The sequence below is a fragment of the Lichenostomus cassidix genome, chromosome 12 (genome assembly GCF_008360975.1).
Source record: "Lichenostomus cassidix isolate B80296 chromosome 12, HeHo_3.0, whole genome shotgun sequence".
Taxonomy (NCBI): domain Eukaryota; kingdom Metazoa; phylum Chordata; class Aves; order Passeriformes; family Meliphagidae; genus Lichenostomus; species Lichenostomus cassidix.
In genome coordinates, this window is record NC_139493.1 from 4,625,634 (window position 1) to 4,650,404 (window position 24,771).

General features: G+C 42.0%; 2 protein-coding genes across 5 annotated transcripts; one reads left to right on the forward strand and one right to left on the reverse strand.

Annotated features, from left to right (window-relative positions):
* Nucleotides 1–601: 601 nt before the first annotated feature.
* ARL6IP5 (ARF like GTPase 6 interacting protein 5) lies at nt 602–10,615 on the reverse strand. Its single transcript, XM_085072315.1, has 3 exons — nt 10,326–10,615; nt 2,647–2,864; nt 602–2,338 (listed from the first exon to the last, which is right to left on the reverse strand). Exons 1-3 carry the CDS (start codon nt 10,499–10,501, stop codon nt 2,166–2,168), a joined length of 567 nt encoding a protein of 188 aa, XP_084928441.1. The 5' UTR covers nt 10,502–10,615; the 3' UTR covers nt 602–2,165.
* A 1,808-nt stretch (nt 10,616–12,423) lies between these two features.
* Nucleotides 12,424–24,361, forward strand: UBA3 (ubiquitin like modifier activating enzyme 3). 4 transcript variants are annotated; one of them, XM_085072314.1, is made up of 18 exons: nt 12,424–12,532; nt 12,650–12,691; nt 15,412–15,532; nt 16,477–16,557; nt 17,612–17,694; nt 18,218–18,298; nt 18,896–18,939; nt 19,222–19,286; nt 20,122–20,277; nt 20,395–20,497; nt 20,959–21,072; nt 21,906–21,959; nt 22,332–22,368; nt 22,447–22,528; nt 23,025–23,125; nt 23,260–23,323; nt 23,427–23,481; nt 23,585–24,361. In XM_085072314.1, the coding sequence occupies exons 1-18, from the start codon at nt 12,513–12,515 to the stop codon at nt 23,671–23,673; spliced, it is 1,392 nt and encodes a 463-aa protein (XP_084928440.1). In that variant the 5' UTR covers nt 12,424–12,512; the 3' UTR covers nt 23,674–24,361. The 4 variants fall into 4 exon arrangements, with proteins under 4 accessions (XP_084928440.1, XP_084928437.1, XP_084928438.1 ...); XM_085072312.1 differs by having other exon boundaries at nt 12,484–12,543; XM_085072313.1 differs by having other exon boundaries at nt 12,504–12,522.
* The last annotated feature ends 410 nt before the right edge of the window (nt 24,362–24,771 follow it).

Here is a 24,771-nt window from a genome sequence, read left to right on the forward strand (position 1 = left end):
ACAGCTCACACTGCAGCAGTTGGGAGAGGGAAGCACAAAGGAATATATAATATAGTGCTGTACAATCTCCAATTCAAGCTGCCAGGCACCAATTACTGCTACACCCAGAAGCTGCCAGACACGTATTTCCAGGGTGGGTAGAGCAGGACCTGTGAATCTCTGCTCTGATCCATGTTCTCCCACCGAGCAGCCTCTCAGTGATCCCAGGAGGAGGGAGGCAGACACAGAGATCACACCATTAGTTTGACTGCAGCAGAGCTGGCTCCCTGGTACTGCTCAAGGAACAGCTCCCAGTAATCCTAGAAGTAGAAATCCCTCTCAGGTTAACAGAAATGTGAAATCCCAGTTAAATAAAGCAGAGTTATGTAAGAGACCAAAACTCCATGAACAAATACTGTAAGTATTCCATCTCTGCAGAGAAGCCTTTTTAAGGATGCTAGAGCCAGGCTGTAACATTTCAGCTCAGAGGTCCCTCAGGCCTCAACAAAGCTGACACAGACACAGAGCAGTCAGAGCCAGCAGCTTAATCCCCAGCACAGACTTGCAGCATGAGCTGAAGGGTGATAGCAGATCTCCCACCATCCCAACCACAGACACAAGCTCGAGTTTCCAACCATTAGAATTTATTTTTCTTCATAACTGTGCAGTTTTTTAAAATGCTACTGTAATGATGAAGTCATAGCTACTATGTTCTTTAGGTGTGGAAACAGTTTTCAAAAAACAAAGACCATGCGCTACAAGTGAGGAACAGGCCATTGACTCTTCAGCTGGAATATACAGACATTTTTGATAAATATTGTTCACTTTAACACTTAAATGGAATGACATGTTCAGATTTCTACACAGTTCACTATGAAAACAGCATGGCAAGTTACATAAAAGCTTCAACTTCAAGGATCCTTGCTTTTTTGTTAAATTAATTACTTGGTTAGAAAAGAGAAATGCAAGAATATTTGAAATGGAGTCTCACCTGCATAACTTTACCCCCCTGTTGTTGGTAAGCTCCTGTTACCCAGATGATTCCATCAGAGCTGGCAGTTAAATTGTGTGTATATAAAAGAATCCCCCACACTGCTCTCAACATCAGGAGTTTCAACAGGCAAATATCTTCATGAATTTGGAATGGGTTTTCAAAAATTGTATCTTGACATTTATTGCTTTTACTTGTAAACCTGAAATCCAGTTTATTCCTTTGAGGAGTGTTGGAAGTACAGAGTCAACAGATGCAGGTTTGACCTGTATCTTTGCATTCTGGGTGAGAAGAAAGAAAAAGATGACCCACGCTCAAGAGCACACATACACCTCCATCTACAAACAGCCTGTGCAGACTAAAGCAGGTAAGTCCTAAGGTAGCAGTATTCAAAAACATCAACGGGGTAGAAACCCAGCTAATCCAGTCTATCTGCAAACTTTTTCTCCCATGCTTGGCCAGAGTTTAGCTGGTACACAAGGAAGGCTCTCCTACAGAAGGGAGCAGTTCTCTAGATGAGGATTTTGGAGAGACAGAAGGTAAATGTTACTGGGACTGGCAGGCAGTGCCATGTATACTCTTCATGCTTACAGCTATTATTCCATGGCTGCTAAAGGAGGGCTGAGGTGAGGACAGCAACCCAGACTGGGTACAAGCACTGCACAGTTTTACCACGTGCCAGTTAAGCTGGTAACATGGTCTCTGTAATACAAAGCACTCGAGGGTGGGATTTGGAGGATGCAAGAGATACCTGCTTTTGATACATTCCAGCTCACCTGAGCATCACCCAGGCTGAAGGTGCTACCCAGCATAACCTGGCTAAACCGCAATATTTTAGAACTGAGATGAAAGGGATGTTGCTTTGATATACCAATTTGCTACAAGACAGTTTGAGAGACTGCATTCCATAGGTTTCCATCTCTTCCTCCTCTACCCCAGAAGAAGAGACAAGCAAACATGGTTAAGTTAGTATGTATTTGTGTAAACACCAGAACATTTTGCTATACAATAGAAAAAAAGTTGCTGTTCTTATATTCTTAGAGGAGCCCTGAAGACCTTGGAATACCTGTATCCTGCAACTATTAACCTGTACCACATGCATTTCCTGTTTTGTACATAAACTGAAAGCAAGCTTGAACAATAGTAAATAGCAACTACACTCCTGCAACAGGCAGAAATGCCATGTTGCAGCTGCTTACTCCTTCACTTTAGATATGTAGTCAGCCAGTTTGTTGATACTATCCTCTTGCTGTTCTAGAGCATCCAGTATGAAGCCCATCGGGGTCTTCTTCAAGCCTATCCCCTCTATCTTGTTTGACAGCTTGTTCTGTATGTTCCGGAGCCTCAGGGAAGCATGGACAAACATCACTGCATGACACAAACACACCCATTAGTTGGTAATACCTGAGGAATGCATAGTTCTTGCAGCACTCAAGACACATCCCCATGACATCACTGGAAGATCAATGACTGCTTAAGTAAGCACAGGTACCCATTTAATAATAACAACATTAAAGAAGGCTTGTGCTGTTTTGTGTCCCCTCTTCCCCAGTTCTGTTTTGGGACAATTTAAACAGAGATAACAAAGGTAACAGCTGATTTAGACTCTGCACACTCGTTTGAGAAAGCTCAAGTCACATAAGTCTAGCCCCCCCAGAGAACAGAAAAATACTTACAGAGGAGAGGAAGAGTGATCCCGAACATGAACACCATGACATCTCCCAGGTAGGAGATCAAGAAGTAGCTAGACAGCATGATGGCCACGACAAACGTGGTTGGGTACTGCTTCTTCATCTTGCGGAGTATATCCTTGTTGTGTGACATCCACACAAACCCCAGGAACACCAGCACCACCACAGTACCACCAATGAGCATGTTCAGGGGACTCAGAAACCTGGAGAGAAGAGGGAACAGCAAAAAAGGGTTCAGTTTCAGAACCTTCATGATGTGTGTCCATATAGGAACAGTGGTACTAGGGAGGTAAGGCATTGAAAAGGCAGTTGCTGTTGTCAAGACCTTCACCAAGTTCGCAGGAGCTAAAAAAAGTAAAAAGTGAAAGTGAACAAGAAACCCTTCATGCTGAATTTGGGTAATCTCTGTCTTTATGCTCTCTTCCTGAGCTTAGCTCAGGATGATGAGTTTCTGCAGCACATCAGAGAAGCACTTGGCACCAGGACCCCTCCTACCCCTACAATCAACTCATTTAATATCACACCCAGAGTTAGCACACTCCGAGAGCAGATACAGCCAACAGTTGCCTAAGGGCAACCTTTCCCTACACATGACCAAAAACAGGTTCAGGCTAGGCCTTTAGATGAACTAGCTTTTCATGGTATCTTGTTTAGGTTTGCAAAATGACAAAGGTAGAACACTGAGTAAAGGAAGTTACTTCTCATTTCTAAATAAACCTTCTGGTTTACATTCAAACAAAAGAATTGTATGAATGTGTAGAAGTAGCTAGCCACTGTCAGCGCAACAGATTGGAGCCCAGTCCCAAGCAAGCATGCCTGAGGGTCAGAAGCAACTGGAGTATGGGATAAAAGCCTTACAGGAAGAGTCAGGCCTGGCAAGAGAGTAACTGCTGAGGTTTGTGTTCTGTTATTGTTATCAGTTTCCAAGCAAACCAAGCCTTCGAGTGGATCAGCTTTGGACTATAAACAGCAAGTCCCTTTTTTGGATGAGGGCAAGAATGTCACCTGCTTAAACCACTTTCCTAAGTATTTAGAGCTCGTTCAGAATCAAGCCTTCCGCAATGACTTTGCTGAGCTTGTTTCTGTACTCACACAGATTCAAGGCTCTATGGTATTTCACTTATATAGTAATAAGTTATGTGAATTCATGTGCATTCTGCTTTTCTGGCTTGTACATGCACTGATCCGATTACACAGCAGCTGAGGCCTCTGGGCTATTACAACTATGGCAGCAGCATGACACCACCCCGATAAAGCCAGACATGCTCAAGGTTTACTCTGGGAAACTTTGCAGTTCGTCCTGCTGCTCCAAAGCTACCAGGCCCAGTGACTCACCACTCCTCCCCACTGCCAAGGAGGATGTTATGGTTTGTGGTCTGTGCTTCATATCCGGCCCAGGCAGAAGAAATCTGCTGCTGGATTGGTATTGCCAGCACTCCACCTGAAGTGCCAGGGAGCATTTTCTTGGAGAAGGAAGAACCCCCAAGAATTATTTCAGAGCAAGAATAAAGCCTCTTGATTCTTTAAGTCAGTTGTGCCAACAAGAGATGGGACAACTGGACAGAAAAAGATTAAAATTCAGAGTAGCTCCCCACCTGCTTCTGCTACTCATGCTAAAAAGCCAACGGGGCTTTTTGGAAGTGGTGAGAGGGCAGACTTGCTTGTTGCGTTTGAGTCACTCCCCGTAGCCAGCCAGATTATATTTAGCTCTGAATTGTCAATCTAAAGTTTCCAGGCTGGAAAAAGTGAATGGCATTGCTCTGGAAAGAAATCAGTTTCATCTGTGCTCCTTTGCAGCAGGAGCAGGGTGACTCATGGCTGGACCACACTGGTGCCGGGGTTATATTTGTGAGATTCTTAAAGTAGAATTCACCTCCACACCTCAGCTGTCTTGGAGCAGAAATGGCCAAACTTACACAGCTCACAGGAATCTATTTCTTGTTGCTAAAAATCCATGGACAACATAATCCTGGAAGCAACAAAGATCTAGGCAGAGCTCCACTCTACATTTTCCATGTGCCTGGAAAATACTCTCAAAGCCTTATCATCCCTATGCTTCCCTCTACTCTTATTACAACTTCAGAAACTTGTGGTGAAGAGCCATCCCTCCATATTTATAAGGAAGAGACCAAAGAACTTCTCTGCTCTACATTTCTTTCTGGTATTACAAACAGGTTCTGTGCAACTGGCTGGCTGTAAGGGATGTGAAAGGGGGTGAGGGGAGAATGCATTCAGAAGATCCCACTTTTCTGAGGAAAGTGATTTGAATTACATGTTTTCTGAAGTGGGCTGCATTCCAACGCGTACAAGGGAGCAGTGAGCAGAAGTATCAAGTGAAGGCATTCAGAGGCACATGAACACAGATGGGGATCACAGTTGCCACTGAAAACCAGTATTCAAATTATCAGCCATGTGTCCATAGACTTAACTCCTGGTGATTACAGTGCTGGATAGAATGTCATATGCCAAAGCAACCCTTTACTGCTTGACTCGCCCACAGCATAATTTACAGCACTAAGATTATCCTAGAAATTAATATATTAAAAATTCTTCTACAACAATGGTATTTTTCAGAAAGGCAGACCTCCATTATTCAGATCTGTTGGCATGCTGCTCTCAATAACACAATAGCTAAACACTAAAACGGAAAAAACATGGATATGTAATATTAGAACACCAGAGACTGGGGAAAAAGAGAACTGTGTAACAGCTCTAGAAGACACCTTACTATTGAACCACCAGCATTGATATTGGCCTTATTTATACAGAGGTCAGAACACAATAGCAAAAAATTTGTGCTCAGGCAAGGAGGCTGGAACCCAGCCATTAAGTATGTTACAAGATACTTTCTAAATATAATTCCCTTTAGCAGGGATTTATGAGACCTCAAATACCTAAAAATGTAATGCACAGAACTATCAGCATGGCAAGGATACGGTGACTTGAAGTTGACACTGCTCAGGTGACTCAGGGAAAGAAAAATTCTTTTAGGGCTGGACATAAAGCCCATTAACTTCTCTGACCCTGAAAGCAGTCAGTAAGGCAAGACTAACAGCATTTGGGGGTGCTAAGAGCCCACAGGACCCCAGCTGGATGATCTCCTTTGCTGTCTGTGGTGACGAGGTGGGATGCTGTGACCTCCAGTACAGCTGGGACAAAGTGACAAGGAAAAACCATCACCTACATTCAGTTTCCTGCTGCCCTGCAGATACCAGGCTTCCTTCAGCATCTGCCTCGATACAAAGTAAAGACAGAGAAAACAAATACATGAAAAGAAACACCCTGCACGGCAGCAGGGACAGGGGCATTGTCCTGCGCCAAGTAGGGCCATGGGATACTCTCTATTCAGGGAAGCAGCCTCAGAGGACCAGAGATGCACGGAGTGCAGTTGGGTGGGAAGCAGTACTGGCAGCTACCTCTGGCCAGCAGAAACAGATGAAGATGAAATGCTTTCTTTTTTTTTTAACTAGATTCATATTTCTAGGCTCTGCCCTACATGCACCACAAGCAGGTTAGAATCCTCACACAGGAGCAGCAAAATCCAAAAATCTCTGCTTTCAGTGGGTTATCACATCACCTCTTCTTGTCAGGTTGTTTCATACCTGCTCTAGTGCACAGCAGGAGAGGGGGAGGACATACAGCTGGAGCACAGGGGAAAAAGAGCTTGGCAAGGCACATCCTCTGTGCAAGACAAGTAGCCTCCGGCAGCACGAGCCCAGAAATAGGATAGGCCACATAAAAAGCAAAACCAAGATAGCTCCATCCTCATACCATCTCCATTTTAGATGATTGTCTTGGGGTGATTATTCAGCAGTTGCTGTCACATCTGTTTCTTTTGCATGTGACCAGGCAAGTCTGAACAAAGGCGCTGAGTAGGAGACTGGCAGTAATTGAGAACCACATTTTTTTTACTTAGAGCAGCTCAGTTAGGCTGAAATAAGCATGAAAATTCCTTTTGCTCCATCAGAGCCCAAGCAATGGGCAGGTTAGAGCATTAAAATGCCTCCTTCCTCATTTGTAATAATTTAGATAACTCAACAGATGGAAGTTCTGCCTCCTCTCTCCCCATACTTTGAGCTTCAGTTATACAGCTGTAACTGGAGGTAGCACACAAAACTATAAATAGCACATTGTCTCTGGGGACAGCCCTCAGCATCCATGGATTTAGCAATGCTTCTGTACCTACTGTTGCTCACTTGCATGACTTTGAGAACAGGAGACAGATTCCTTCCTGGAGACCTTTATGAAGTTATGCACCAATGTTATTATGTAACATGTTTTAAAATTACGTGTTTTGTTTATTCTTAATCTTTCATCAGTCATGAGAGAAATGAAACATTTTGCTGTTCTGAAGTCTTTGTTTCAGCAAAGGGAATCACTACAAGTACATTAGCTAAGGCAGTGGTCTGGGGGAGAAACAAGGAAAAAAATATGACAACAGTCACTGACTGCTGGGGTTGTACAGATGGACAGTAAATGTTTTAAAGAGGCAAAAGAAAGAGACATTAAACCTCAGACTGCAAGGAGAACATTATTTCAAGACAGAATGAGCACCCTGATGCAGCACTCTGAAATCCAGCATGCTTTTTAAAAACTGTCAGATTTAGAAGCTAATTTTTAGCAAGTACATGGCAACAAAAGCCTAGATGGAATTACATTAATTTAAAGTAGTTAAGTTTGAACTACATGATAGAGAGGCCTTCTTGGAGTAGGTGGAAGAACAGACAAGTTTCACTTATTAACCAAATTGACTGTTTAAGGGGAGTTGCAAGATGTTGTGGGAGGCACAGAAGGCTCCAATTTTAATAAAAATTCATACAGGACTCACAATGACAGGGCCCTGGCTCAGGGTAAGAACAGGGAGTCCAGTTCCTCTGTAACTGGGAGAAAAGGCACAATTTTGTCAAGATCTTGGTTTTTATCAGCAATCTACTGCAACAGAGTTGTAGGGGGAAAAAAGAAAAAGCAGACAAGTCCAGAGTCCTTAAAGGAATTTGCAGGGAGGGAGTGTGGAACAGAGAGAGTTGCTACCACCAGCCTGTACTTGTGGAGTGCTACTAATTCAGGAGTGTAGTTTCTTGTTCACTAATTTATTATTTTCTACCCAGCGCTGTAGGCTGGAAGTAGCAAAGCACAGAACTTCATTTACATGTTACAGTAGCTATGGGAGAAGGCAAATGGAGGGAGAAAGGCAGGGACACAATGCAGTAAAGGTGATTACAAGTGCACTCTGCTCATGGTAAGGTTATTCCATACCTTGTGGAGAAAAGGTAAATGGCTGGAGAGGTCAGCTTTTTTCTAGGAGGGGAAGTAAACTAAAGATGTGGCAAAAAGCACTATTTCCAGTATCAAGAAAGCTCCAGGCTACATTTTCTGTGTCTGCCCAGCACAACCACAGCTACCAAGTACTGCAATAGCTGAAAATATTACCTTTGCATTTCAACCCTGTTTATATAATTAGATGGTTTATGAGCAGGTAGAGTTGATCACAGGCTAAGTTTAGTTTTGATCACAGGAAGACCACTACAGTAGTGATTATAATAATCCTGCCCTTAGGCCTGGACACAGCCTGGAGTTCCTAAAAAGCCATGATTCATCATTTATCACTCAGGGGCTCCTGCCCATTATAGAATGAAGTGCAAGACAACTTAGTCACCAATTTAAATTTATCAGAACTTTGTCTACCTTTCTCTGCCTTTCTTTACCAGTCACAGTCTGGCCAAATAAAGAATATTTTTATCAAAAGAAACTGATAGATTTTTTTCTATTGAGGTATTATCCCATTTTCTTCAGAGTTCTCCCATCTGATTTCACTTCTGTGTTAGAAGAATCAGGTTCATCATATACCAAAGACTCTAAGACATGCAATAAAAAAAAATACTTGAGATAAAGATCCCACTTCAGGTTTTGTTCATCCATAAGTTTTCAATGAGGAGGGTTATCACTCAATATTAAGATATTATAATTGCATTTCTGATATTAAGTTTCCAACTTCTGTGGCTCTTTTCTTCCTCCGCCTCCCACCTCAGCATAGTAGCAGGAAATAAGTGGGAGACAAATCTCCCTTGATCTGAAGAAAAATGATCAGAGTTCAAAAGGAGGAATTTAGGAGACTGAGTAAAAGCTGCTGCCATCCCTGTTTTCCAACTGGATATCAAGATTGTTTACATTCTTTCCCCATCTTCTAGGGCAGAAGAGCTGCACCCCTGCTTTCCAGAGACACTGTGATTTACCTTTTCATTGAGAGCTGGCTACAGCATTGTGCTGCTAAACAAGGGTAAATGAACACAGAAATCTAGAATGAGGTGGCAGAAGAACAGCAAGACCACAAAGTCTCATTTTACCTACAGGTAGTCTGTAAAGCTCACTGCAACATATTCCCACCAAAATCAACAAGAGCAAAGTCTATGCCACTATGCTGAACTTGAAACTATCATATGCATCAAAAAGAAAATGCAGGATTCTGAGCCTATCCTTCCACAGAGCACAGGTCAAAGCTCCCTGTGAGTCAGAGAATCTTTACCAACTTAAATGCTGGGTCAACAGATTCAAAAGCCCTAACAGCATGCAGAATGCTCATCCAAAAAAAAAGAAATTGATTTAGGGGAATAATTTTAAGCCTCTGCAACAGAAGAGATAAGATGTACTTCAGCCAAAGCCACTCTGGCCCGGTGGCTGGGCAATTCTCCAATTTAAGCATTTGCGGGTTGTTTGTTGAGAAGAGTGGAGTATTCCAGTTTCCATATTAAAAGCTTAATCATCAGTTTCTGCTGCATGTCTTACTTAAGAGCTTTCTGACCGAGGATCCTAGAGCAATACCTGAAATAGAGTCACATAGCCTTTGATTCAGAAGATGATTATAAGGTTATTTCCTGGTTCCCTTCAGGAACGCTGGGCGTGACACAACATTGTACCAGCAGATGGTCCTGCCTCGAAGGTCTCAATCCTTCCCGGCAAAATAAAACGAAGTGGTATCTTATTTATTTTATAGCAAAGTGTTTTCAGTACGAGCTAGCTCAGAAATAAACCCTTGCCCTGAACATTGCTTTAGAACTGTGACAGAGAGCAGAATTTAACTATGCATTTTTTTAAATTCAAAGCTGAGCTTGTCTCAGCCTGAGCAGCCCGGCGGGGCAGGTTCAGGAGGAAGCACAGCTCGCTGCGCAGGATGCAGCTCCGTTCTCGCCGAGCAGCGACATCCCGCACTCCAACCATCGCTGCTCCTGCCGGGAGGACTGTCCGCAGCCTCCGCCCGGGGTACAGCCTGGAGGGGCAGCCCGGGAAAAGGGAGATAACAGCGAGTCCTCACACCGCTCAGACCCACCGGTACATCACAAACCCCACCGTTACTGCGTACCACCGCCAAGGGAGGCTGCACACCAGGCCTCTGCATTTTTAAACGACACGAAGGGTTTAAGGAGGGGCGGGAGGAGAAAGGGGGAAGGAAAACGGGGATGAAACCGAGGGGGAAAGGGGAAAAGGAGGACGGAGGACAGGAAAAGGCAGCTCCCCCGCCCGTGTAGCCTCGCATCCCGCTGGGGGCCGGCCGGGTTCTTTCTGTGGCACCAGGCCGGGTCGCACAGCCCCCTCCCGGTGACCGGGGCCACTCAGCCCGCCGCCCCCAGCCCTGCCCGGGCGAACGCTCGGCGAGGCCGCGCACTGACCCCACGATGGAGATGAGCCCGGCGGCCACCATCAGGTAGTTGGTCTGGTAGTAGAGCAGGTTGCTGACCACGCGGTTGTTCCATTTCGAGATGTCCTTGAGGTCGGGCAGGGCGAAGCGGTCCGAGCCGGGGAAGAAATCGTCCCAGGCCCGCAGCGGGGCCACCTGCACCTCCATGGCCGCCGCCGCCGCCGCGCAGGCTCGGGAGAGCCGGGCACCGCCCCGGGGCGGCTCCGGCACCGCGGCTCGGGCACCGACAGCGGCTCGGGCACCGACAGCGACACCGACAGCGGCTCGGGCACTGACAGCGATACCGACACCGGCACCGACACCTGCCCCGCTCCGGTCCGGCCCCGCCGCTCCGCCCTGCCGAACCTGCGAGCGAACGAGCAGCAGCACAAGCGGCAGGCGTGTGTCACCGCCCAGGGCTGGCAGCTGACAGGGGCTGCTGTCAATAATCGCTGCAAATTCATTGTTCCTTCAGCGAGTGGTGATGCGCGCTGAGCATTCACGTGGCGAAGCCACTTGGCATCGTCTGTGAAGCAAGGGATGGGTGGGGAGGGCAGCACGGAGTGTCAGCCCCAGCCGGGGCACGGTGGGGTGTCCCATGGCGGGGGGGCTCTGCTAGTGAGTTTTTGATGTTTCCAAGCTGAATTTTCTCTCTTCAGGCTGAAATTTCTCATCTTTTGCAAACCTAATTCATGTAGTCTAATAATTTTTATAGTGGAAGTTGCCTAATGAAGAAAAGAACTTTGGGTTTCAAGCATTGCGTAAGATTACATCACTGAAATAAATATGCATTAGGAAGGCGGAGAATGTGTCTTAGATAGGCGGGTTCATGTAAATTTCACTATATAATTCAGGTAACGTTTTACCCCTTGATGTGCTTGATTTGTGGAAACTTCCACCTTACACCCTGCGCAGATCAAGAAATGTGTCCTTTCTAAACCAGACTCTCTCTGTACTTAGAGAGCTCCTAAAATGGGCAATAGGGTTCCTTTCGAGGGAAATGTTGGTGCCAGCAGCTGTGGTGTTTTGACCCCAGCAGTCCCTGTTGGAACACTTGTGCTTTCAGGCTTTCACACTTCACCCACCATGGCTCAAGCACAGGCTGTCTGTGCATCACACAGCACCCCAGGTTTGCTGCACTACTGCACTGTGCATCAAAATCCTTCTTAAAATGTCATATAGCAGAAAGAGGTTGGCACTTGCTTCTCACAGCTTGATCCGTGAAGCATTTACGTTGCTAAAGTTTGGGAGCCTGAGACTTGAGTGCAACCCATGTTAGTCCTGCTCATCTGCTTCCTGGCCTGCACTTGCTCTGGTTTATGTGTGGTGTCTGTCCAGCCCCTGTCCAGGGAGTGCTGATAAAGCAAAAGCTGTTGTGGCAGGCAGTGACCAGCCCGAGCCTGATTCCATCTCCACATTTGGACTCCAGCCGTTCTGGAAGCTTTAAGGCACCAAAATCTTCACACACCTGTCCCTGAGGATGCCCTCCGTGGCTCCCAGGAGGTTCTGAGTCCAGAGGAGAATCATCCACCAAGATGATTCAAAGGATGGAGCAGCTCTGCTATGAGGAAAGACAGAGAGAACTGGGATTGTTCCACCTGTAGAAGAGGAGGCTCTGGTGTGACCTAATTGTGGCCTTCCAGTATCTGAAGGGAGGCTGCAAGAAAGATGGAGGGAGACTATTTACAAGGGCCTGGAGTGACAGGACAAGGGGGAATGGCTTCAAACTGATGGAGAGCAGGTTAAGATTAAATACTAGGAATAAATTCTTCCTTGTGAGGGTGATGAGGCTCTGGCACAGGCTGCCCAGAGCAGCTGTGGCTGCTCCATCCCTGGAATTGTTCCAGGCCAGGTTGGACAGGGCTTGGAGCAATCTGGGACATGGAAGGTGTCCCTGGCCATGGCAGGGGGGAACAAGATGGTCTTTAAGGTTCTTTCCTTAAAGAAAGAACCAAACCATGCCATGACTCCGTGATCATCAGGGAGAGTGGGGAGGTGGCCCTCGGGTTTCGGGCAGGCAGGGCGGGAGGGAGTGTCTGTCTCAGGGCTCGGCGGTGTCCGGAGGGGCTCCTGCCGTGTCTCCGCGGCGACTATCGCGACTATCGCCCTGCAGGCCCGCACTCGGCCCGGCGGGCCCGGCCCCGCCCCTCGCGGGGCACTGTGGGAAGCAGAGGGAACTATGGCGGATGGTGAGGAACCGTAAGTGCCCTGTATGTGTGTGCTCGGCCGGCCCTGCCCCGGGCCCGGGGTCCCCTCTCCCTCCTCCCCGGTCTCTGTAGCGCGATACTGACCCTTCTTTTATTCTCTCTCTTTTAGGGAGAAGAAAAGAAGGAGGCTAGAGGAGCTGCTGGCGGATGGGTTAGTGCGGGGCTGCGGGCGAGCGGGGCAGGGGCAGCGCTTGCTGGGGCGGGGGTAGGTGAGGGCGAGCCGCAGCCCCGCGGAGCTGAGGGCTGGGAGGAGGCTGCGGGACCGCAGGGAGGGAGGAGGGAGCCCCAGGAAAGGTGGTGTAGGTGGGGCAGGGCCCGTGAGCAGCCAGGAGTGCGGGAGAGAGAGAGAGGAAGCTGCCGGGGAGAGGAGCAGGGGTGGGAGGTGCGGCTCGGAGCTTGGCATGGTGTGCTGAAGAGCTTGGTGACCAGAGGGGGAAAAGCTGCCTTGCCGGTCAGGGAGCTGGGAGGGCCTCTAGGCTAGAAGCAGGTGACTAAAGTTTTGGCTGAAAATTAAAAATCCACACTGCAGAACGGTTGTCTCTGCGTATTAAAACCCTTAAAATCTCCGCACCTGCCTTAAAGGCTGTGGAAACTACTGTTGAGAGATCTCGAGCATCATCTGCTTCCATCCCTTAGCTAGTCCATTCCATGTGTCCCTCTTGGCCACGATCAGCAGGGCACTGGCAGTGCATGGGTGTTGGGATGAGGGTCACAGCATTCCCTGGGCATGTTGGATGGGAGAGCTGCATGCCAAGTCCCCCGAAAGCATGGAGCTTTGGAGATGCCAAGGTGGCAGGGAAGAGTCTGAGCTTAAAGCAACATAAGGACTGTGGTGCTCTGATGCTTTGAACAAAATTTAAAATGAAAAGAACTCGATGAAATAAATAAAAATGTTGTTAAACTCTTATGATTACACCTGGTCATGCTGTAACAGCGCAAAAAATAAACACTGAAAAAACTGGCTCTGAAATAAAATGTAAAATCTCAGGTTGAGTTACTGATGTTTTTCAGATCTCCACAATGTCCAACCTTCTAAAAACCAAACTGTAGTATTGCAAAAGTGAAACTAGATCTTGTGTATTTTCCTTCCTAAGTGATAAAAATAATATCTAAACAGAAATACACATCTAAACAGAAAAGGAGTGCTGCTGCTTAATGGCTGTTTATGGGGACTATATAAAAGAATTTAAAAAAATTATTCTTAAAGTCACCAAAACCAGCTTCTACACTCATTTCCAGAAAAGCTAAAAACTATAATATCCATAGAAGCAGTTTTTGTGATGTCTGTTAACCCATTCTATTTGCTTAAGTGAGTGCTTAAGGCACCTCCTGAAATCAGATGAGAGGTTGTGCAGAGGGAGTGTTGCACTTACTCATTCATTTCCCATTGTGTGAAATACATTTTCACATTATTGTGAAAACTGGAGGAGGCATGAAAGTGCGACTCAGGTCAAAAGACCTTTACAAATTCAAATAATTTTTGTAGGTCTTATTTAATTGCTGATGTAGTAAGTAACTTCCTTCAACAGTTAATCAGGAAAGAGTTCAGCCTGCAATCAAAATATCATAGAATCCTAGAATGGTTTGGGTTGGAAAGGACCTTAAAGATCATCTAGTTCCAACCTGCTGCCATGGGCAGGGAGACCACAGGTGAATTGTGATTTATTTATTCCTGCAGTTCAGAGAAGTTTTTCCCTGTTACTGAAAATCTTTTGCAAAATCAGTTGGCTGTAATCTAAGTTCCTACAGACATACTGTGTTCTCCAAGTTCTTCTGAATGCTGTGAAGATAAAGGAATTAACTACAATTTTTTCACTGCATTTTCCTTTTATTTTGAGTTACCAGGAAGTTGTTAAAAATTCTAAACATTACCCAACAGTTATTAGACAAGTGTTTTTCATAGTGCTTCCTGGGAGAAAGCAAATAACACTTTATCAGTGGTAGCACATCCTTTCCCACTCAGGATTGGCAGAGCTCTTTTATAACAAGCTTAGTTTTATATTAACAAAGAACATAATCGTATTTATTGAGTGGAACTCCTATTTAATAGGGTAGTAGATGCTGATCTTACATTAGAAAATTACTTGAGAGCTGATTTTGAACTATTCTAGTAAGTCTCTTAAAATTTAAATTTATACTTATATGCTATTAAAAGTGACCTGCAAAAGGAGAAAAAGGGTAGTAGAGTATTTGATGTAAAATCCTGCCTTGAAAATTTAAAGGAAGATAACTGCAAATATTCCTTTTTGTTCAAGTGAGACTGTTTCTGCAGACAGGCTCAGGATGACTGAGAAATGGGGCAGTTCTAACTCCATGATAGCAATTGAGGGTGAAGAACATTCAAGATTTATGTCTTTTTAAAATATTTGTTTTAAAAAAACTATCCTGAAGATTCAGAGGATGATGGTGGGGCATGGTACTGTAACGTATTCAGCGCCTCACAATTGCAGTTACAGGCTGATAAGTCTATTAAAAAAAAGATACAAGACTTGACTGATGAAAAAGCCATCACCCTCAAAATCTAAAGGCAAAAGCTCTTCTTCTGTGTCTTCTTCAAATTTGAGGGAAATAAAACTAACAAGACTGGACCCTTTTTTCACTGCAGGTCAACTTTTACTAGTAACAGTTGAATCAGTGGGTTTATTGAAATGCCTGGGTTGTTTTACCCCTCTGTGCATATTTATATTACTGCTTTCTAGTTCCACAAACAAAACCCACCCATGCAAATGCTCACGTGCATAACTTACAGCCATAAAGAATATGCAGATGCATTTGTATGAATGGTCAATAATTTTAGGTGTTGTGTAGAAAAGTTGGAGGTGTGGCTTTTTCTCTCTGATTTTGCAGCTGAATTTACTGTGTTCTGTGCAGAATGGCTGTTGATGGTGGGTGTGGGGACTCTGGAGACTGGGAAGGTCGCTGGAACCATGTAAAGAAGTTCCTCGAGCGATCTGGACCATTCACACATCCTGATTTCGAGCCAGGCACTCAAGTGAGAAACACTTAATTTCAATCAAATATCTGTAGTGTGTTGCAAATTAATGTGAACAGGTTAATTAATTGTTCGCCAGCAATGTGTGAGTACTAAAACTGCATGAAAAGCTTGTTTTAATCAACTGAACATTATGGTCCTAGAAGAACATGTTGTGTTCTTTTTATAAGTTTGTATTTTTAAGTTGTACACTGTCAACTTCAAGCTTGCTGTCATCATATATAAATATATAACTACATATGAATTATGCTGTCTTTAAGTTTCACATGAAATATGCAGCATTTATCTCTCCATTTTTAAGTAACTTCATACAGCGAGGAATTTATTGTACTTAAAGAGAAAATTAACGTTAACGGGGGTACTTTGAGAATTGGGTGAGATGTGTAGTAGGGAAAAGCAAAATTTAGATTGTTTTAAGTATTTCTTCTGCTTTTCTTCTTTTGTTGTACATTTTGTTTCAGAGCTTATGGTTGAAAGTATTTTCCTGTTATCTTTTTAATGTAATGTTTCATTGTTTGCTGGTTGGAGGCTGGGGTCTAGTTCACAGAAATCAATTAGATATTTAACATTTTCAGTTCTTTTTGTCTAGCCAAGTTGTCTGTTTAGATTTATTTTGTATTGTGTATCAGTGAAATATTTGAAGAAGGAAAGCATGATCTCCCTAAAGCAAATAATAATAAGAGTGGACCTTGCTTTTTTCATGGTCAAAAGTAACATAAAGAGAATACTCATATCAGCAAAGGTCTTGATTTTCTCTTAACTGGGGATATAGGAACTATTTGAAGTCAACAACTGATTAAAGTCCAATATTTAATTACTCTTGCAAATGCAAATGTGCTTTATCTGTAACTCACAAGGCACTGAAAATTTATGGTAATGTGTTTGCAAAGGGTTATGAAACAAAGGACAAGTTGTATTAATTTTTTATTTTATGTTTTCTGCAGGCCCTGGATTTTTTGTTAAGCACATGTAAAGTGCTAGTTATTGGAGCAGGAGGATTAGGATGTGAACTCTTGAAAAACCTGGTAATTACTCAGTTTTAACCCTTTGCTTCTTGAACTCTTATTTTTTCATTGACAAAACTATATTTTTAATTATCTAATTTTGCAGTTTTGATTATATACTAGATTATATACTAGATTATATACTAGATTATATACTAGAATTCTAAGTACTAATCAACATATGTAAAATACATGTTGATACAGACAACAAACATGAAGGATGCACTTGAAGGGTGGCATTTTCATATGTTGCTTGTTATTTATTCAGCTATCTCAAAGCTCATCCTAAGGGACAGCAGGCTGCTCTTTATGAAGAGTAGCCAAAAGTTCATGTGCAGCCTTAGATCCAGTCTGATATTGCTGATTTTCCCTAATTGCCAGATCTAGGGAAATGAGGTCAACTAAGAACAAATCATGCTCATAATGGTACAAGGAAGTGTAGTTTGGAATGCAGGTTTAATTATCCTTTTATTATGTTTTTTTGTCCTTACAGACAGTCATATTTATCTCAGTGTATCAGTGTTGTGATCCCATTTGAGTTTGGTAGTTTGGACTACTACTGTAGTTGGGACTACTACTGTAGTTTCCCATGTTTCTTTTTAATAGCAAGGATTTCTGTCCATCCCTAAAAGAACCCTCTTAAAGGGATTAAACTTTGTTTTTCTATTCCTGCCAAGCAGGGAAGTGATTATGGTATTTGCTTCAATTCTGTGCTTTTTTTCTCCAATATACCCTTTTGATTTACCCCAGGTGAGAGGGAATACTGCAGTTTCCCCTCATAATCAACCTACTGTTGGCTTCCCTGTGTTAGGATTAGACTAAAGCAATATTACCTTCAGGAGAACATTGTCTTTGATTACTGGAATGTTATTAATTCCATCTGTCAAAATACCAGCATTAGCAACCCAACAAAACACCTTTGAACAAAGAATGGCCATTTACCTGTCTGCACAGGCAGTGAGGAGCAAATACATTTGCTCCTCCAAAGGTTGCTTTTTTGGCATGTGGAGTGAATTCTGGAGCTCTGTAAGCATTTAATTTCTTATTAAATGAAGCTGACCTTCTCTTTTCCCAGGCACTGTCTGGCTTTAGACAGATCCATGTTATTGACATGGATACTATAGATGTTTCTAACCTCAATCGACAGTTTTTGTTTCGGTGAGTGATATTTTATATTTTCACAGTTCAACTTCTGTTTTTTCAAATGTGCCTGTTAATATAATCATTATTTTTGTTGGACAAAATGTCATTAAAGATGACTGGACCTTCATATCCCAGTAGTACTCAGGATTAAGTAAGTGTTGCGTGTGATTCCTTCTTGTTTTGGGATCTGTGGCATGAAGAAAATCAACATATGTTCCTTGCTAATGACTAATGGAAAAGATGACACCAAGGAATAAATGCACACAGATTGTAGATTTTCTGGTACCTTTTTATTCCCCATACAGTGAAAAAATCATTGGACTTTTTTGTTGCTGATAACTAGTTAATTCTGAGGTTCTCACATCTGATGCTTTACAGGGATCATGGAATGGTTTGGGTTGGATGCTTATTATTATCCATATCAATAAATTGTCCTAAAGTAACAATTAGCCACCTAATTCGGTACTACAATGCATAGAGACTGGAAAGACAAAATCTGCTAAAATAATGCATTTGGAATTGCTTGGGTTTTTCCCAGACCGAAGGATGTGGGGCGACCAAAAGCAGAAGTTGCAGCAGAATTCCTGAACAGCCGCATTCCCAACTGTGCTGTTGTACCGTATCCTTTCACAGAGAAGCCCTGAAGGCTTCAAAACCCTAGAAAACTCTGTAGGTGGTAAGAGTATCTGAAGTATTTTGCTGCCATCCTGTTTCACATACAATAAAGAATACATTCATTCAGCTGGTGAGTTGAGAATTCTTTCTCTGTGCCATTAGCATACAGGGAATCTGCATGGGAAAGGCTCAGAAACTATTTTGTATTTTCCCATTGAGTTGTTTTATTCAAGTGCAATATTGTAATTTTCACTGAGATACTGGAATTATTCACCAAAGAGTTTTGAGTAAGTACTGGTAGGAGGCATTAGTTTATAAACATAGAGCAGCACTTACTGATAAAGGACTTTGTGAGAGCACATGTTTTGAGCTTCCTAAATATTTCACCTGCTGAACTTCCTCCTGTTTGTGACTATTATATCATGCCCTTTACTTGTTTTGTGAGATGTTGCAGCTTCAGCTGTGGGAATTTGAATCTCAAATCACATAGTTTTTAAAATGGTATTGTATAAAACTACAGTAATTGTTTTGGTTTTAGGTTAGCGAATAGAAACCAATAAACTTAACTATAAACATGTTCCTTTACTGGGCTTGCATTCAGATATTTTAAAAAGATTCAAGACATGGATGAAAGCTTCTATCGACGTAAGTGGAATTTGTTTGCCTGACAAACACCCACTGGTGCTTTAGGGGAGCCTTGCTGTTGTTGCTGCTCACTGCTTTTCCTGGTAGTTTGCTTGTTAATGATTTTAATGTTCCACTGTATACTGGAAATAGAAGTAACAAATAGACAAAATTTAAGTACTTCTGTGAAACAGGTAGTCTTGGGGAGATAAGCTACAGTCACTGTCCTTGTTATGAACAGAATACTTTGTCTTAGGAAGTCTGCATTAGTACAGATTTTGAATAATGTTTTTTTCTCCCTAGAGTTTCATATTATTGTTTGTGGGCTGGACTCTATAATTGCAAGAAGATGGATAAATGGCATGCTGGTAAAGTCTTCAATCTTTTTAAAGCCTCATTATTGCTTGATTATTAGTTAGGTAACTAAAATTGAACGTACTTGTGTAGAATGTGTCATTAAAATGAATGAGGGCTGTTGAAACTCACAGCTTTCTGTACCTATTTCTGTTTTCTTTCTGTGAGCAGAATGAAATGAAGGCTTTCTTACCTGCTCTTTTATTGAGGAGTGTTAGCTAGCATTTGTGCAATGCCCTGTAGGGGTAATTTCAAAGTTGTGTTACATTGCTTGTGGCCTTCTGCAGTCAGCTTTTGAAAATAAAGAAGGCAAGTTCCAGAGCTTCTCTGGATGCTCCCACTGTGATTTTTTTCTTCCTTACCCCAACAGTATTTATCATGCTGCAACTTGTAAATGCCATTTTTTTGGGGCTGGAACTCTTACAGAGTTCAATGACCAGAAAACTGGTAATTGAAAAAAACTAGGTGGTTTTACCAGTGTGCATTTGTTTTTAAAACAATGATTTGGAACATTTACCTGTATTAAGAAAAAAAACCCCAAACCAATACAATAAATCAAGAATCAGCCCCCCAAATCCTTAAAAAAAAAGCCAGCCACTTTAAGCAAATAACAGCATTTTTCAGAGGGATGAAGGGGAGGAAGTGGAGGGTAAAGATGGTTGATAAAGTCTTGTGCACTGAAAAATAAATAGTGTTTTATATACTATGCACCCTCAAAATAAACTCTGTATTAAGGATTCAATATTATGGTGTACCAGTAAGAATAAAATTTTAGGATTTTTTTTTCTTCTGTCAACTTGTTTAAAAAACCAAACCAAACAAAAACACCCCCCTCCCTTTATTCTTTAGATGTCATTTTTGCATTATGAAGATGGTGTCCTGGATCCAAGTTCCATCATACCTCTAATAGATGGAGGGACAGAAGGTTTCAAAGGAAATGTTCGTGTGATTATTCCTGGTATGACAGCATGTGTTGAGTGCACACTTGCACTTTATCCACCACAGGTAATTCAGCCAATGCTATTGCCATTTTTTCATATTCCTCTGTTTTGCTGATTTCTTTCTTAGTACAATACCTAATGTATCATGGTTTCTTCTGGTTTTCCTTCCCTGCCCAACCAGGTCAATTTTCCCATGTGCACCATTGCATCCATGCCCAGACTGCCAGAGCATTGCATTGAGTATGTCAGGATATTGCAGTGGCCAAAGGAACAACCTTTTGGAGGTAATTAGTGCATTGTACTGGTGCTAAATGAATATTTCTCCTTTTAATTAAATTGAGAAGGGTATACACTTTCAATAAAACAATCCTGTCTCTTAACCTCCTGTGATTGATTGTCATATTGACTCTAAGCCTCATATGAGCTGGAGATGGATTTTCTCTTCTTGAACTCACTCTCCAGCTCCATGTTTGCTCATATTTGTCACACTGTACAGTGTTTTCCCTGAATTAAAATGTAACCTGTAGAAGCTCTCTTAATCTGTGCAGTGAAGATAGTTGGTGTATAGGACGTGCTGTAACTAAAGATGCTGTAAAAATAATACTTTGGTTATTTAAAATGTCAAGTTTCACTAGCTTCATGGGGTTTTCATTTTAAATTAAAGGGATTTTTCTTAAACAAAAGAATGCTGTGTTTCTGTAGGACTTACTATAATTGCAATATATCTGTAAATTCTTTACTGTAGAAAGTGTTGCATTGGATGGAGATGACCCTGAACATATACAGTGGATTTACCAGAAGGCTTTAGAAAGAGCATCACAATTTAATATTAAAGGTGTTACCTACAGACTCACCCAAGGTAAGGGGGTGGCATTTCACCAAGTTTGTGGCATTTGCACCTAGGCTGGATTGGCATCCTTTGTATTTGTTATGACTAAGCTGGCAGCTGTGCTGAGAAAGAGAGAGTTCTCTCTTAAACAGAAACTGCTCCCTTAAAGCAGCTTGTTTTCTGTGCCAGCACAAATATTTTTATGACAAATCTGATGTTCAGGCATTCATGATGAATCAGAGGAACTTATCTGGGACAAAACGGAACATTCTTTTTGTCATTTTATTTTTAACTTGGAGCAGCTCCACAGTTTACATTGCACAGTGACCACTCTTGCTGGGTCAAAGAGTAGGGACAAAAGGACTTGATTTTCTTTTTTAGGAATAGCAACATTTTGTGCTGTTCAGGCTGATTAAGTCTATAGCATCAGTTCCTCACTGCTGTCCATGCCTCTGTTCACATGCAAGTGCAGTGTGCTGACACTCAGTTAATCAGCATTTTAAACACTAGCCAAATAGAAAAGAGAACTCAACTATCTTTCCTTTATGCATTTCTCCAGTTAAACAGGGGTAGAACAGAGTTTAAAAATAATTTCCAGTGCTAAATGCAGAATACTTGCTTTCAGAGCTTGTTCATAAGTTCTCTTTGTTTGATACCTGCTTTTGTTCAACATGCTCGATCCATTCCTGAAATTAAAAAAGTGCCCAAGAACTGGGGCAGCAAGCCATTATACCTGTTTGTTACAGAAATGCCTGGAAACTTTAAAGTACCTTTGAACTCACCCTTTGGAATTACTCTGTCTAAAAGTAGTCTCTCAGTAGAGTTTCTTGGGAAACCCAGAGCTGTATGTTTTGTTTTTACAGGGGTGGTTAAACGAATTATTCCAGCAGTAGCTTCTACAAATGCAGTAATTGCAGGTATGCTGAAAGAACTCGTTTCACTTCTGCTTTACTGACTTGAGAGTTTTGTATGACAACACTTTGGAATTGAGACCTTGGGGAGGATAACAGTAATTTTTAAATGTATCTGATTTATTCTTACAGTCTCATTTCTGTTTTCTATTGAGAAATTGTATAAATACAGTACATAGGCTTGACATAGCCTCAGATTAGTGTCAAATGTGCAGTGTTAATGCACAGAACTACCAGCTGCCTTCAGATGTTTATTTTTCTCTTTATAGATTGCTATACTTGATTTTTTTTAGTCACTTCTTTTGTACAACTGTGTCATGTGTGCCTGTCTGATAGAGCTAGAAGGTGAAGAAATTGTTTTCTTTTTTCTCATTCCAGCTGTTTGCGCCACTGAAGTTTTTAAAATAGCCACAAGGTATTTAATTTCTTATTAATAACAGACATGATTTCCAGCAGAATGCCATGTATGAACATAACATATTTGTCATTACAGTGCATATGTTCCCCTTAACAACTACTTGGTGTTTAATGATGTGGATGGATTATATACATACAGTTTTGAAGCTGAAAGAAAGGTTAGTGCCATTAGAGGCTTGAAGAGTTGTTTCCTTGATTTTTATTTATGCAGTTGGTATGTATTTCTGAACCTCAATACTGAATCAATTGGCCCTTACTGAACAATAATTCTGAAGTTTTAAAAGTGGAAACTGCATTACTGGTCTGGTACGTCTGCAGAGTAGAACTACAAAATAAGAACCTCAAACCTAAGACGACTCATAGGCAAATATTCTCAAAAAGAGGTCATGGCAACAATTGATCTGAAAGTTTGTGGTATTATATTTTATTTCAGGTTAAATGTATCATTCATAAATACTTAAGTGCTGTTGAGAGTCAATCAAACAGTAACAGACTTCAGAAGGAAATGGGTTTTGTCAATAATATTTGCAACTATTAATATTTCCAGGGCTAAACTTTAAAAAAATCCCAACACAAACACTTTTGAGACCTTATTATCAGCATTTCTAAAACCATATTTAACATAATGTGTATTCTTGTGCAATTTTGTGGTAGGAGAACTGTCCAGCCTGCAGCCAGCTTCCCCAAAACATAGAGATTTCCCCATCAGCTAAATTGCAGGAGATCCTGGATTACTTGACAAATAATGCTTCACTGTAAGTCTGCAACCATTCTGACTTATTTGATAATTTGTTAGTTTAGTGTTTAAAAAAGGTAATTTCTAAACGTGTTTTTAACCAGATTGCATTATTTGTGCTTTGTTTGTTTGTTTTAAATGTTTTATATATAGGCAAATGAAATCTCCTGCAATCACAGCAACTATGTATGGAGGAAATAAAACCCTGTATTTACAGGTAATTGGAACATACATAATTGCCTTTAATAATGTGAATTTACTTAAATTTACTGAATTTGAAAAAAAAAATTATTTTGGCTTTTTTTTTTTCCGATTTGCAGACAGTAGCTTCAATTGAAGAACGAACAAGACCAAATCTTTCCAAGACATTGAAAGGTATCATGGAGCTGTCAGGTGTAGATTTACAAGTTACAGAAAGTCAGTTTCAGCCCTCTGTGGGTGCTTAGGTTAATCTTATAAACTTTTCTTTCTGTTTCAGAGCTGGGGCTTGTGGATGGCCAGGAACTTGCAGTTGCTGATGTTACTACACCACAGACTATGTTGTTCAAGCTTCACTTTACCACTTAATTTGTTCATAAGTTAAGTGCAAATACAGCAAGAGAAATCTGTGCCCACCTTATGAAACAAACATACTCTGTGGGTGTTAAAAGCAGCCTGAAATGTTCCTGTTAGTGCCAGCATGGTTGAAGGTTAGGAAATCTAAATGAATCACCATATTTCAGAATTGTACGTAGAAGCCAATATTTGGTGGATTATATTTGTATAAATGCTTATTCATGTACAGATCTCTGATGTATAGAAATACACTTTTCCCTGGTTTTGTTGTCAGAATGTTCATGCTAATGTACTTTCAGACACATGGAACTTTAAGGTGGCCAAAAGTCTTGTTTTCAACATGTGTGCACATGTATATGCAGAGAAAAGACTTTTTGAAAGGAACCACAGTGATCTGGTTTTAAGTTGTAGCACTCCTGAGACTTGCTGAGTCACCTTAAACCAAAAGAAGCAGTAGATTAAAATGAGCATTTTCCTCTTATTTGGTATTGATTTGATCAATTTTATGAAAGGTGTTAAATATGGAAGAGATGACTTTGTTTACAAGAAACACAAAAGGAGAAAATGATCTGCTGTACCTGAAAATTCAGATGTGTCTCCTCACTGTCCCCGAGCAGCTGCCATGCACAGCATTGCAAGATTATGTTCAAATATCACTGGTGCTGTTAAGGTATTTATTAATAAAAAAATCAGAAAGACACCTGAGTTTGTGGCTTTTCTGTGAACATTCAAGAGCATTTATAACCTCAGTTACAAATCAGGGGCATCATTTGGTTGTTTTGGTCAGAGACTAAGCAGCACTGGGTACCTCAGCAAAAATTCTAGTTTGATGAGTTAGCTGTGTTTGAAGTTTACATTATTTTTAAACTATGAACTGCATAGTTTTAAAGGACAAGGAGTAATGGGTACATATTGAAACGGGGAAATAGGGTTATAGGACGAGGAGTAATGGGTACAAAATGGAAGAGGAAAATTTAGGAAGAAATTCGTCCCTGTGAGGGTGGTGAGGCCCTGGCACAGGTTCTCCGGGAAAGCTGTGGATGCCCGTGGGCCCCTGGAAGTGTTCCAGGCCAGGCTGGAGTGGAAGATGTCCCTGCCCGTAGCAAGGAG

What these genes read in the sequence shown, in the direction of transcription:
- ARL6IP5 (XM_085072315.1), bottom strand. Translation starts at nt 10,501, where the DNA reads ATGGAGGTGCAGGTGGCCCCGCTGCGGGCCTGGGACGATTTCTTCCCC. An exon ending in GGGCTCATCTCCATCGTGGG is followed by an intron (nt 2,865 to 10,325) that starts GTCAGTGCGCGG and finishes TCTTCTCTCCAG; the next exon opens with GTTTCTGAGTCCCCTGAACA. An exon ending in GATCACTCTTCCTCTCCTCT is followed by an intron (nt 2,339 to 2,646) that starts GTAAGTATTTTT and finishes TGTGTCATGCAG; the next exon opens with TGATGTTTGTCCATGCTTCC.
- UBA3 (XM_085072314.1), top strand. Translation starts at nt 12,513, where the DNA reads ATGGCGGATGGTGAGGAACC. An exon ending in ATGGCGGATGGTGAGGAACC is followed by an intron (nt 12,533 to 12,649) that starts GTAAGTGCCCTG and finishes TCTCTCTTTTAG; the next exon opens with GGAGAAGAAAAGAAGGAGGC. An exon ending in GTTTTGAAGCTGAAAGAAAG is followed by an intron (nt 22,529 to 23,024) that starts GTTAGTGCCATT and finishes ATTTTGTGGTAG; the next exon opens with GAGAACTGTCCAGCCTGCAG.